Here is a 15,566-nt window from a genome sequence, read left to right on the forward strand (position 1 = left end):
GTTTTAGAATCTGTCAGGCATGTTCAGTTAATACACAGAGAGATTTAAGGGAATTTTACAATTGAATTCCCGGCATAGCAAGAGTTTATATATGTACTGATCTGGAACTTAAGGCTATTGAATTCAGTGAGGCTGATTATAAATTAATGTATCGGTTTTATTCCTGCTAAATTCAGATTTCCAAATTTTCTTTTTCTGTTAGTTTGTTTGCAAAAAGGAAATGTGCATGTGTGCAGATCAAAGAGTAATTTATTTTGCAAATGCAGAACCTTGTTTCCCAAGTTTATTTTTTTCCTCTTGACCTGACTGAACATTTTTAAAAATGTAGCTTATGATAAATGCATATAGACCCCTGCAAATATGTAAAATGCTTCCATGTGCACATTTTGGAGGAAAGAAATAAGCCAGGATTGGTTTACATGGAAATCAGCAACCCTGGCTGACAAAGAATGAAAGCTGGGACTTTAGAGAAATTTTATGTAATGTATTTTTTCCACTATAAAGTGCACAAGACCATAAGGTGTGTTAATGTATGAGCAGAGTAATCCTTGGTAAACAAGAAACATTTAGATTGAGATTAGTTATGAATAATTATTCAGCCACACACAGATATACTAATTTGAATTAAAGTTTACATTGAGAAAGAGGGTCCGAACAAAGCACACATTAGCTTTAGAGGAGGAAAACAAGAAAAAAAATCTACTTCTGCCTCCCAGCATCCATCTGGTATTCATCTGGCAAGGGTCCTTGCAGCAAACAGTAAACTGCCTCATCAGCTTCATTGCGCCCACTACTGGTCAACTGAGATGAGGTGCTGCTGCTGCCGGGGAGCACTAGATCCTTCACTGCCAAGCAACTGATTGGTGTTTGGGTTGGCCGCCTGGTTCTAACCAGTGGGAGGCTGATCCAACTGCTGATCAGCTGCTCCTCAGCGAAGGCTCTAGCGTTCCCTGAAGGCAGGAAGCAGTGACAGGCGATGGTAACAGCAACAACACCCCCCCATACAATATTCGCTCTATAAGATACTCAGACATTTCCACCCACTTTTTTGGTGTGTGTGTGTGTCTGGTTGTGTGAAAATTAAGGCATGTGCCCTTTTTTATTTCTCACTGTTTGTTTTGGTAGCATCTTAAATTACCACTGTTTGGTGTGACAATAAATAAATAAATTCAGAATCATAGGTGAGAAACCGCATATAAATGCAATAAATTAAATAGTTAGTTAGGTGGGTGGGTAGGTAGGTAGGTAGGTAGGTAGGTAGGTAGATAGATAGATAGATAGATAGATAGATAGATAGATAGATAGATAGATAGATAGATGATAGATAGATAGATAGATAGATGATAGATAGATAGATAGATAGATGATGATAGATAGATAGATGATAGATAGATAGATAGATAGATAGATAGATAGATAGATAGATGATGATAGATAGATAGATAGATAGATGATAGATAGATAGATAGATAGATAGATAGATAGATGATAGATAGATAGATAGATAGATAGATGATGATAGATAGATAGATAGATAGATAGATGATAGATAGATAGATAGATAGATAGATAGATAGATGATAGATAGATAGATAGATAGATAGATAGATAGATAGATAGATAGATAGATAGATTCATAATGAGTGAGAAACCTTGCCAAGAATAATTATTCCAGAAAACCCTTAAGTTATCTTGTACATTCTGTAGTTCTTATTTAGAGGATAGAAAAGGGAAGTGGAAGTAGCTGGAACAGTGAGTGGCAGAATGATCATATAATGCTGAAATTCTTGATTGTAAGGGAAAGAGTAAGACTTAGAATTTATGTCAGGCCTGTCAAACTAGTGGCCCATGGGCTGGGTACTGCCCACGCAAGCCACGCCCACCCCCAATTCCTCAAAGGTAAAAAACATCTCGATACAGCCCATAATACGATCAGGTTTGACACCCCTGATTTATGTAGTCATTAAGTGTTGAAGAAAACTAGCGAGAAGGAATGGGGAAGACAATGAAGAAGCCATTTTGGCTACACAAAAGGTTAGTGAAAATCTAATGACAAAATAAGAACACTCTTTTACAGTATACTCTATGGCTCACAGTTTTTGTACTATTAATTCATGCCATATTTAATGGATTTGATTTAGAAATTTAACAGCCTGATCTGACTGGAACTCCTTTTTCCTGTATAAGATGGATTTCTATTTTCTCTAATATCCAGAAGATTTACCATTTCTTTCATAACAATATATCTGACAGAAGTGTTTTTATTCCTGTTGGCAATTCCCCTTATGTGTCACTGATCCAAGGAAACTGCTTAATCCCAGCATGTCCACACAAGTCACTTGGCCTATATCTTTCTAGTGCTTTTTCTGTGATTCTGAAACAACCTGTATCTGTTTCCATGTGATCTGAAAATTTGTACTTCTAATGGCTGCCTGTGGGTGGTGAGCTTTGAGCCCATGTCTTTCAACACATAGAAGTAAATTGATAATGTGCCCAACTACAGTGTATCAATAATTAACTCATCTGATTTCTTGTCAAAGCTGTTGTTGCTCCTGACAGTATTTCATCATTTACTTAATGGATGCAAACCCCTTGTCTTCTATTTGGATTACAATGATATATTTTCAAGACTAGCAGCTCTTTGTTCTAATGACCAAATGAATGTTGTTTCCTGAATGCATATTTTAAAATGGTATCTTCAATCCACCTATGTTGTTTTGCTATATAGTTTTGCTCTCAAAGGGAATAATTGGTTATGAGATCTCTGTCCTCCAAATCCCATCGTGGTAGATTCTACCAGGAATGCTGCTGCATCTCTCAGAGGCTTCTGTGGTGTGGATAGACACCTATCCGAGATCTGGGCTGTGTATGATATGCATGCAAAGGGCAATGCATGTATGCAAACATACCTGAAGTTTGTAGGACGACAAAGGAGATAGATTGTTTCTTACTGCATACTTTCTTTCTTGCAGTGGTTGCTAGTTCCTTTTGTTTTGCATATTTTACTTTGCATTGCTTCGGAACTGAATAAGTAAAGCAGGAGGCATGGCCTGAACAGTTCCAACCTAAGAGCTCAGTTCTAGGGTATTCCACTCATTCGGATATAAAATAAATATGAAAACACGGATTCCCATCTAAAGATGAGCAATTAAAGATGAACAGAATTTTCATCTACAGTGGAACCTCGACATACGAGCAGCTCTACTTACGAGCTACTCGAGATAAGAGCTGGGAGGGGAGCGACATTTTTGTTCGCCTCCCGAGCTCACATTCGGGATACGAGCGCCAAGGAGCTGTCTCCTGAAGCCGAACGCTAACTTCCGCGTTCGGCTTCAGGAGACAGCTCCGTGGCGCTCGTATCCCGCGTGTTTTAAAAGGTTGCAGCCGGCCTGGGGGGCTCGGGGGGGTGCTGGCAAGCCCCCCAGGCCGGCTGCAACCTTTTAAAACACGCACGCCGCTTCGCAGCTGTCTCCTGAAGCCGAACGCTAACTTCCGCATTCGGCGGCAGCGGGGGGGGGTTTTGTTGCACGGATTAATTGACTTTACATTGTTTCCTATGGGAAACAATGTTTCGTCATACGAGCGTTCCGACTTACGAGCCTCCTTCCGGAACCAATTAGTCTCGCAAGCCCCCGAGCCCCCCGGGCCGGCTGCGACGTTTTAAAACACCCGCGCCGCTTCGCAGCTGTCTCCTGAAGCCGAACGCTAACTTCCGCGTTCGGCGGCAGCGGGTTTTTTTTGTTGTTGCACGGATTAATTGACTTTACATTGTTTCCTATGGGAAACAATGTTTCGTCATACGAGCGTTCCGACTTACGAGCCTCCTTCCGGAACCAATTAGTCTCGTAAGTCGGGGTTCTACTGTATAAGGATATAAGTCAAGAGTACTCAGAAGCAATGCTCTATCTAAGTCTGCCCTGGTTCTGTAACATTTCTTTGCAGACATCTCACAATTTGTTACACTAATGATTTGTGGCTGCCATGTTGAAGTTAGCATTCGCAGGAATGCCTACATCAGCCTTAGAAGCAAACATTGAGAGGCAGTAGGCAGAATAAAACGAAGTGTCTGGAATTGATCTGGAGAACAACTGAACAGAGTAGGCAACCAACTATCCTAGAGATGATTTGGGCTTGCATTTCTCTTGCCCTGACCAGTTGAAAGAGATTATAGCATCAGATCTCCATAGTACCAGGTTGCCTTTCCATGAGTTAAGCTACATGAATTTGTTTTTTAAGCAGAAATTTAGCGTCTAACAATGGCTGTTTTATTTCTATAACTCATGTTCTATTTATGTTTATTATCTATTCTAAAACTAAGGTATAGTTAGAGACAAATTTAACAAACGAATGTTGCATACAGTAGTTATAGAAGCTAAGCCTTAAAACTTTGACCAAAGAATTGTGGCTTCTTCATATTTTGAGTCTGGAATTAATACATGGCTTCATGGCAGAGCATACAAATAAACTTTGAATTTTGTATTTTTCAATTTTGCAAAAAGGCATTCATTTCTGTAGTAGTTCTATCAAACACCATGTGTTAAATTCCCACAGTGAATTTTAATACTTATTCTGAGCTGCAGTTTATGATTTGGGATTAAACTGGTGGTATCCTTGTTTATTATTATTTACTGACCTTCAGGCCTTACCATGACATTCTTAGTGTTTCTTTTTGTTCCTGCATGTGGAAGGGAGAATATTGATGCAATTCCTCTTCAGAGTTTGCCCTATAATTATGATTAATAACAGTTGCTTTCACTATCCCGAAACAGACAGCCTGGTTTGTCTGCCTACCACAATCATCTTGTGATGAATGGAGCTATTTTAACTCTGGTTTTGTGTATCAAAGAAAACAGATGTAGTCTGGGACTTGAGGCTATAAGGAATATAAAGCATGTTTAACTTAATCTTCATAATACTTACTGCTTTTATGGAAAGAAGTAGACAGTTTATACCAAAGAGTGTTTACTTACTCCTAACAATCCCTTTTTGGGGGAGGGAGGGGGGGGGTAATAAAAAAAGTCTTGAGAAATTTGACTAATGAGAAATAGTTGCCCTTTGCAAATAACTTTGTTACTTTCTTCTCAGTATTTATTTTGTGTATAAATATATTGTTTCATGTTAGCCTAGGATAGTTTGAAACCAGAAAAAAGAAACATTTCCATTCCATGGGAAAGCATGGTTTTTTTAAGACAAAATTTCCCTAGAGATTAGAGGGCATTTCCAACTTCTCTTGAATTTCCTTCCATTATGCTAACTTCCCAATTGCCAATAGCATTGGACATGCAAAGGAGGAAGTGCAGATTTTACATTGATGAGTCTTATTCAATATTGGTGGGCTGATCATCATTGTAATTTGCTTGCATAAGAACATAAGAAGAGCCATGCTGTATCAGGCCAAAGCCCATCGAGTCCAGCATTCTGTGTCACCCAGATTGCCCACCAATTGTCCATGGGGATCTTGAGCAGAAAGAGAAGGCAAGACCCTCCCTTTCCCCTGACCCAACAAATGGTACTCAACCAACATGGAGGCAGCACATGGACATCCGTTTCAATAACCACCTATATACTTGGCATTCATGAATCTGTCTAATCCTGCCTTGAAGCTGTCAAGGCCGACAGCTGTCACAACCTCTTCTGGAAGTGAATTCCATAAACCAACGACCCTCTGGGTGAAGAAATATTTCCCTTCATTTGTCCTCACTTTCTTACCTATGAGCTTTAGGGAGTGCCCCCTTGTCCTAGTATTGTGTGATAGAGAAAATATTTTTTCTCTATCCACCTTTTCTATCCCATGCATGATTTTATACTCTTCGATCAAGTCACCCCTTAAACGCCGTCTTTCAAGGGTGAAGAGATCAAGGTGTCGCAACCTGGTATAAGGGAGGTGCTCCATTTTCTTTATCATTCTTGTTGCCCTTTTTTGCACCTGCATGTGTGTGTCTGTGTATTATTGTGCAGTAGTTAATACTCATGTTAGGGTGTCCATGTTATTTAAATTTAACAGTCCACTACAATATACCAATTGTGTTAAAATGAGTAGCATCTTTGAGCCTAGATGAATAAAATAAAATCACGTGGAATAAAAATAAGCAATTAAAATTCTGCTAGCTTCTTAAATATTTCTACAATATTCAAGATAGCTTCATCTTTCACATTTGTGTTTGTTTCTGTTGATTAGAAATGGTTTGATTGATTCATTTAGCAGTTATCAGCTAGGCAGTATTTTTATGTGTTTATTGAAGAAATGTTCATGAATATTCACTTGCAGTTTCAAGGTCTCAAGTAAATTGTTATTCAGCTATGTCATTGAAGCAAATCCACTATAGATATTAAGAGGCTGGCTGAATGGATGGGTAAAAGCAGACATTTGCAGTAGCTGAGAAATTAAATACTGCAGAATAAAATAATGTGCTTTTAGGTCTTTCACTAGACCTAAAAAGGTCATAATTAAAATGAATTAGGTTGAATAAAAGCAGTAACTATAAACTTAAAGCAGAATAAAGATCAAAGATTCATAATAAGAGCATTATATATGTATGCCTGTTACATATGCACTTCAGTGATTGCAACTAACAAGTAATTCACATATTTAAAAATCTTGTTATATTTACACACTATGGAAGACAGCCAAAGTAGGTTGCAACTTTCACTGCAAGATATTCTGCCTCATGAATTCATGTAGTCAGGTGGTGTTTCTGTTATTTTATCTGAGAAACGGTTCTATATTTTCCAGGCAAAATAAAATTATCTTTTTTTAAAACGACACCTTGCCTGGTTATACTTGCAAAAAAGCAACTTGTGGGCCTCTTAACACAGTGAAAATTGACATTCAGGGTTTGCAAATTTATGCTACAAATGGGTTAATTTCTTTACCAAATATGTACATAAAAGACCACCGGTGTGTGCTGCACAGCATTTTTACTTTCCGGTTCGCTAATCAAATGTATGTTAGATTTATTATTGTAAAAGTATAAAGCATAGAAAATGTGACAAGATAGATGTGTAAATTATCATAGTGACAGAACTAATGATGCAGTCCAAGCACCTTCTGTTTTCCAGCACTTGGTGAGCAACTTCATTAAATATGCAGTAGCTGTTTGGTGGCTGCTCAGACATCAGTTCAGTCCCTAGTGGAGTCGCATTATTGTGGAGGTGGGGAAAAGACAGGCCTGCTAGCTGTTGGACATCCTGCTGTGGCTTTAATGTGCTCCAGCTTGTTGGACCAGTTGTTTTCCGTCTTTTTTTGGACAATTACATCTATATCCACAGGATACATTCACTTAAACAATATTACAGATAATGGAGTATAGTGGCTTAGACTATTCATTGTCTCTTTAGCTCTGGCTGGCACATCGGTGGCTGAGAACACACCCCTGGTCAGTTTTGCTTGGCTTTTTTTTCCCCCAGAGAGCTTGTTGATAGGCCAATATTTGGTAGGGGAAAGAAACAATAATACTCTGTTCTCAGTTGGTGTTGATGTCATTCATTATCCCTGAGGCAATTTAACCAGCTACCTCAAGCATGGGACATCCTAGATTTAGTTATGGGGTGGGCATTGGTTGTGACTTATTTTTTCCCCATACAAATACATCAAGCTTTTGGTTTAAATTCATGCAGTATTCAGTGCCTGCTTCACTTTATTCAGTCAAGGATTAAATGCTGTTATAATACTTGCTTAATGATAGAGCTGATTTCATGTTAAACTATTATAGTTTTGTGACCGTGTGTGATAAACTGTCAAGTTTATATTCCTATTTATAATTTTCTAAGTTGTGGGAGGAAAGCACCTTGCGTAGTAGTTAAGGGCATATAGCCAGCTGGGTGACTTGGGGCCATTCAGCTTTAGGAAGAAAGCAAGAGGAAGCCACTTCCAAAAACGTCGCCGAAAAAACTACAGGGACTTTCCAGGCAGTTAGTAAGAGTCAAGACTGACTTGAAGCCCTTCCCGCGCACACCCGCCCCCCAAATATTATGTAAAGGTAGTGACAACTGGTAATGGTCTTGGTTGCAAATGTAATACTCAGATGTAGGTTAAACAATGGCCTAATATCTATTAATCCATCTAGTGTGGGTTATTGTAGTAGTATTATTTATCTTTCTTATTTCTTATTATTTTTTACTCCCCATTTTATTGGTATTATTATTGTTGTTATTGTTGTTATTTGCTTTGCAGGTACAATAAGAGAGTCTGTACCGGAGACAAATTCTTAGTGTATTTATTTATATTTGGTCAAATAAAGTATTTGACTGGGTTAAGAGGAAGTTACTCCTAAATATAGATACAGATAGAACTACAGCCAAAATCTGTTACCCTACTTTTGAGAAATGTGTTTTCTTGTTTATTTGATAACCTAAGTGTTTTTCATAAAATAACTTCGTCTAGTTCATTATACCTTGTGCATTGTTCGCTTAAAACAGAGTACAGAATTTTCTACTCACATGTAAATATATGCTGCTTCAGTTTAATTATATTTAATGCAGGGCATCATCTTTGCCTAAACTTGATGTAAATTTCATACTTTTTAAAGAGAAAAGGCAGTCTGGAATCCAGGTTTCCTTTGGGAATACATTGAACTTAATGAGCTTGATAGTCTGGTGGGCTCAATAAATCAAATAAAGCAAAACATTTCTCATTTTTGAATAAAAACATTTATCACCCAGTGTTTGTTCATTCATGGCCATAAGATTAATTGGTTCCTGCTATTATGGTGAATATTAAAGACACTTTTTTGTTTTTTTTTCTTCCAGTGGGCAAGTTACGAAAACACTGGCTGAAAGAATGTGTATCTGACGTTGGTTTTGGGATGCTGAAATCCATCAAACAATTTGTGGACCCCAATAACATATTTGGGAATGGAAACCTTTTATAACCTTGTTACTCTCCACGCTGAAGTACCGGAAAGAATAATGTTTGACTCTCATTGCTTTTCCCAGTATCCAAAAATAGCATGGACTTAGTTTCAAAAGCTTTTCCTTCCTGCAAATTTTATTGCTTCTTTCAATTGCAGAGTGAAGACTGTTCACTTGCAATCAGTTCAGAGTATAGTTAGATCCATTCAATTGATAACCTATTTGGATGGCTTTCCATCTGTAGGTGCTGACATGTTTGAGAGTGACCCTGATGTGGTTGGAGACTTTCTTGCTAGAAAAGCACTTTGGGGAAGCAAATGAAAAATAGGAATATATTTAACTGAAATACGATTTTCTATTGAACGGTTAAAGCAGATAGAAGCAACGCCAAGCTGCAATTGGAGAAAAAATGTTGATCTTTGGATAGGAGACAAAACATGTTTTCTTTTCTGATACAATAAAAAAAAGGTAAATGTTCTTAAATCCTCTTATCAACCTTACTGAGCCAGAAAAGTAAACTTTTCTTTCTCAATATCGGAATTCACTGTTACATAAAATGTCAAACTTCATAATCGGTCTTCATTTTAGAGGGCAACTTTTTCTAAGATTAGAAATAGTGCTATTAGTTCTAATCCACCAACAAGAAAAAATAAATAAATGAAAATTCAGCCTTTACAAATCTAAGCAATGTTTACGTTGTTTACTCACAAAAACAAAATACCAACCTTCTAAAAGAATCCATGAACATTTAAATTAAATATATGATGTAATATTTCATGGAATAGTTAAAACAATGCAATGGGTCTAGAATTTTATTCTGTCAATAATAGAATAGAATCTCCTGTGCAGAAGAAAAGTTGAAGGAAAGGATATTATTTTATGCTAATCCAAGAGCCTCTCCCTAGCATTTTGTTATTCTTACTAAGCATGCATAAATCAAGCTGGCTTTATTGGGACTAAACTTTACATGTTACACCCATTCAAATCCATTATTGTGAAGCAAGGAGATTTAATCAGTTTCATTGTAAAGAAGCATATATAAACAAAAGTACTTGAAATATTTTTTAGCTTTTATTCTGCTTTGATAACAAAATTGAAGTTTAATATACAAATGTAACTGTAGCTAAACTCAGAAACATTTATCTGGTCTAAGACAAAAATCAAATGTTCAGATCTTAAAGATTGCTGTAGCAGATAGCTTAAACATAGGTATCTACACATTATTATACTGTAATACTGATGGCTCCTTACCATGGTTACAAAATAGGCAGCCATTTTCTAAATTTAATCCACAGAAATAAAATGGTATTCAGCAGTTATTGGCAATTTGGATCATTCCATCTAGTTGCTTGTTGGTCTCGGTTAAGATTTTGTCAGCCAAAGAGAGAGGTGCTCAAATATTCTGTGACTCCATCTCGCTAAAGTCCCAATTCTTCAGAATAGACTCTAATGAAGATGCAGGGGCTATAGAGAAGGGTAGTACAAAACATTTTTGTCAGCAGGTGGAATCCAGCTGGATTCCAGTTAAAAACGGTCACATGTGCATTAATTTTTACTTCTGAATTTGGGTAAAGTATCCTTATCATTACTAGTTTAGTTTCTTACTCGTACAGGGATACATGCAGGATTTGGATTTTGTTTTTGTAGAGTACCAAATATAAACCAAATGTGTGTTACAGGGAATAAAGTTGCCTTTTTGATAGAATTAAAGCAGAAGTTTAATTTCCTGGTTGTCTTCTCTTGTTGTGACCAAATTTATGCTATCCCCCAAATTTCTAGTCTCACTTAAGGTGCTCAACTGGTTAATTTTACTGGTGGGATTTTCTTAATCCTCTCTTTCCTTAGGTTGCACAGAATTATATACTTTGCAGATATGTTCCATATCTTTATAAATAAAAAGAAGTGTTCAAATCATGAAGTATAATCTTGTGTCATGTGGGTACAGTCCTATCAAAGTAATTGTGAAGTCACAAAGGTGGACAGGCTTTTGGAGAAAGACACAATGCAGATAACTGTGAACAATGTAAATTGCTTTACTTATGCCTATTTTGCTAAACCTTTTTAAATTGTTAAATCGTTTGGAGTATTAGCAAGAGTTACTTGTAAAATATGCACTAGCTGAATGCTAATTTTGAAAAGTGATGTTCATTAAAAAATCAGAAATACACCAAATTAAGAAGCTGTTGCTTATCTTTTCATGGCATACCGACAGACTTGTGAAAGCTATATATCAGTATATGGCATATTTAATTTTTCTCCACTGCTGCATTGTAATACCTTGTTGCCCTTTCATGAGAGTCCCATACACATAGCGTCAAAATTATTTCTTGATGAAGTTGCAATACTTTTCACCAGACATTTAAATGTACACAACCATACAGAAGCCAAAATTGAGCCGAGGCGGCGCATTGGTTAGAGTGCAGTATTGCAGGCTGCTTCAGCTGACTGCTAGCTGCAGTTCAGCAGTTCAAATCTCACCAGGCTCAAGGTTGACTCAGCCTTCCATCCTTCCGAGGTGGATGAGGATCCAAATTGTTGGGGGCAATAGCCTGACTCTGTAAACCTCTTAGAGCAGACTGTAAAAGCTCTATGAAGCAGTATATAAGTCTAAGTGCTGTTGCTATTGAGGGTAAGGAAGCTCAGAAGCATCTTCCTTCGTGGAGCAAAACTGCTAGAGATGAACCATGCTTTTGAGGGTCTAATCATAGCACGAACACTTCCCAGCGAATGCTCTTAGCAAATAATGAAAATATTTTTTAAAAGACAAGATGCTTAATACAACATTGTGATAACTGATCAGGACTGCACATGGAGAGGATAGGTGAGCCTGGAAATGTGCCTTCAGACTGATTCTAGCCTATTATGGGCTTTTTCCAGACATGCTAGGTGAGGACTATGGTAGGCCTGTTGCAGGCTGCATAGCAGTCTGTTTGATACGTTTCAAGGTAACTGAAGTTATGATGAAAATTGCAAGAGAAAAGGTTCATTTTAATATGCCATAAGCAATTTGGGGGGGGGGGGGATTCTGTCTGAAGTTCCCTTTAACATCTCTTGTACAGGATCAGCTTTATATTAGTTAAAATGTTCTCAGTTTAGTTTGCTTCCAATTCATAGCAAGTAATGAGGCGTAAAGATTTTGAAAACTATGTCTCACACAGATGAAGGACGTTGGATCAAAATGATTCCCCCACATAGTGAGGCAAATGGAGAGGCCTTTCAAAGGTAGATTGTGAAGAAGAACAAGTAACAGAACTAGGAAAGAGGAAGTCAACCTTTTGTGCCTGGAATATAACTGGTTAGATCTGGTTTTCTTAAGATGTGTAGGAGAAGGCTTGAAATTCAACATTATAAACAGCGTTTAGATTTTTCAATGGCACACGTTTGTGCACCATTTCAGAAACATGTTGAATTTAAGAAGAAGAATGGAGTTTTGTGGTTTTCGGTTTAGAAAACAGGTTACTTTGGAGTCACTTTATACTAAATGTGCCTATATTAGGGACTAAATTGTTATGTTAAATATATCTCTGTATTTGCTTTGTGATGAAGGTTTTTTATGTAGCAGTAGGGTGATTAGTTTGGATCTGCATCATGGCATAAATGAGAAAAGAGCAGGGGGGTTGTTCAGCCAACCACATTGATTCAGATTGAAGCTTCAAATAGGGTTCCAATAAAAAAAGTTTAAAAGCACATCAATGGATACATTTAACATAACATTTTGGGGTTGCACATCAAATTAAAAAAGTTAATCCACTATAATACTAGCTAACAAAAGAATTGAATTTTCTGCTAATTATGTAGAACATGTTGATCACATATTGATAAGTTAATTGTACAACTACTATTACAGTGTTGACATTATAGTTGCTTATTAATAAAATGGTCCTAAATGTTCTCCTTAAGTTGATTAAATTAATACATTTTCAAATGGCTTGTTGTTTCTCTTTTATTGAAACATTTTAACTAAATGTCAAGCAATGATTGGAGTTATTGACATCTTAGGTGGATAGATTGGGACAAAGGATTAGAATATAAAACTTCGTTTTAACGAAACTCTCCATTCTGTTTTAGATAACAATTTTTGAAGCCAGACCTAATCAACTGAACTTACTAAATAAGCTAAGCATCAATGAGCTCTGTCTGGTTTTGGTAGTCTATCATGTCAACCCAGAGACTGTAGTTTATAAATAATTATTTATGAGTTAGCATGTTGTATAAGCCAAGCCACTTAGATTGTTATGTAAACTATGGCAGAGCATGCTACTCTGTTTTCCCCAAAATAAGACATACCCTGATATTAAGACCAATCAGGCTTTTGAGTGCATGGCAATAAGGCCACACACTTATTTTAGGGTTCAAAAAATATATAAGACAGGGTCTTATTTTTGGGGAAACACTGTTTACGTGTTTGGGTAAGGCCAGATGTCTCCCACTTTGTGGAATACTTTGGTTTCATGTCTTTGTTACAACTCTTACTATTTAAATGTTATAGGACAATATCTGATATGTACGCTTTGCTGGATTTCAGAGAGGCTTAAAAGTCCATTCATGTGGAATTCTGTTGAGTAAAAACCTACAAAACTCGAACCTGATTCAACTTATTTTTTCCTGGTTCTTGTCCAGTTCAGAATTGCCTTTCCCAAAACTTTATTGTGAAAGGAAATATAAGCAGCCTTTGTTTAATGATTGCCTCTGACAACAACTGTTCACAGTTTATGACAGTGATACAAAAAGCTACCAGTGCTTGCATTTATAACCTTCACAGCATCTCTCTCTGATTATGTTTGTCTTTATAATGAGTTAATACATCTGCCTGACCCTCTTTTTTTTCTTATTTTCCTCCACAAAAAGCAGAAAGATTGCCTGAACAAGTTATCCTCTGCTGAGCTGCTTTTCTCTGCAATGCAGCTTGTCTCTAAATAGTGCCAACAGCAAGTTAATAAACTCAAGTGTGTATTAGTTGATTACAACCCTCCAGTACTCATACTTGCTGACCCTGAAATGTCTAATCAGTTTCATGCTAAAAGCTTTTGTTTGCAGCTGGCAACCTTAAGCATGCTAGGCAAACAGCTGAGGCCAGTGCAGTCTTCGCAGAGGGCTGGCATACAAATCTAATAAATTATTATTGTTGTTGTTATTATTATTATTATTATTATTATTATTATTATTATTATTATGTCAATACAACACAGCAAACGAGATCACCATGCTGGATTTCGTATTTCATCACCAGTCGGGCGCTTCCCAAGCAACTAGAACTGCATGATGTAGCAGCAAATTATGTTTGCTTATCCCAGTAAAGCGGCCTTTTGCAATTGACAGATGGAGATTTTGTCAATTCCGATGGTTTTCAAATGTCCGCCAAGCTCCTTTGGCACTACGCCCAGCGTGCCAAGTACCACTGGGACCACTTTCACTGGCTTATGCCAGAGTCATTGCAGCTCGATTTTTAGATCTTTGTATTTCACTAATTTCCCTAGCTGCTTCTCCTCAATTCTGCTGTCATTATTATTATTATTATTATTATTATTATTATTATTATTACCTTTGGTGTATTTATTTTCCATTGCTTACTCTCTTGTAACCCTTTCTCCAATAAATGTAAATGTATTTCCTTCTTGCTAATAACTCCATTGCCAAAGTTAGCATTCCCAAGCGTGGGGGGAAAAGGGTTGTAAGATTTTCCCTTTTGCCTGCTTCCTTATGAACCAAGTTCTCAAAACTCCCTGCTCTTTTGGTTTACCTAGCTATTTGGGTTTACATCCTGACCCCAATCTGAAGTGATACTAAGCATCGCCAGTAATCACACTTCACTTAACATCCAAGTTTCCAGAACCCATTGTGATTATTAAATAAGGTCCACCTGCATCTAAGCTACTGGTTCTGATATGATTGGGGGTGGGGCAGCATAATAAGGGAATGTTTATTGTTCTGTCGGGCTCTGGTAAACTCCTCCCAAAAATTCACAGGTACAAATTTCAGACACACACACGTTTGAAAATTCAAAACAATGTTCTTTATAATGAAAATTCACTTGAACTAAGCCCTCTTTTGGTATAGCAAAGAGCACTCGTCTCCAAACAAACTGGTAATTTGTACAAGTCCCTTATCAGTTCTGAGATATTTAGCTTGCAGCTGTGAGGCAATTCACAGTCCTCCTTCTTTCACAAAGTGAAACACACTTTGCTCTGGTTTAGTTTCAAAGTGGGGGAAAATCAGCACACAAAACGTCAAAGTCAGTAAAGCATTCATGAAACACAAGGATCAGATAATCCTCCACAATGGCCAAACCCACAGGCTGCTATTTATAGCAGCCTCACTAATTACCACAGTCCCACCCACACCACAGGTGGCCTCATTTTCTTTGATAATAATCTCTCAGTTGTTGTTGTCTATGCATCGCTCTCCGCATGCGTGGCTGTATCATTAACTCTTGTTCTGAATCCAAGGAGGAGCTAGATAATTGATCTTCTGAGCTGTCTGCCACACTCTCCTCCTCCCTGTCACTCATGTCTTCTTGGTCAGAGGAGCCTTCATCAGCAGATTCCACCGGGGGCAAACCAGGCCTGCAGCATGTGGATGTCTCCCCCATATCCACAGTCCTTGGGGCAGGAGCTGGGCCAGAGCTAACCACAACAGTTTATGAGTGGTGAAAAGTGGTGGGATTATTAAGCAGATCATTCTTTAGCACTGTGCAAAAGTAGCCTCTTGTTAGTTCA

General features: G+C 37.5%; 1 protein-coding gene across 1 annotated transcript in view; it reads left to right on the top strand.

Annotated features, from left to right (window-relative positions):
- Positions 1-11,022, top strand: part of AGPS (alkylglycerone phosphate synthase) — a 55,420-nt gene extending 44,398 nt beyond the window's left edge. The window contains exon 20 of the mRNA XM_070731832.1: positions 8,749-11,022. Coding sequence (XP_070587933.1) covers positions 8,749-8,870 — 122 coding nt within the window. The 3' untranslated portion in view covers positions 8,871-11,022. The remainder of the gene's footprint in view (positions 1-8,748) is intronic.
- Positions 11,023-15,566: the final 4,544 nt, after the last annotated feature.

Source organism: Erythrolamprus reginae, chromosome 1 (genome assembly GCF_031021105.1).
Source record: "Erythrolamprus reginae isolate rEryReg1 chromosome 1, rEryReg1.hap1, whole genome shotgun sequence".
Taxonomy (NCBI): Eukaryota; Metazoa; Chordata; class Lepidosauria; order Squamata; family Dipsadidae; genus Erythrolamprus; species Erythrolamprus reginae.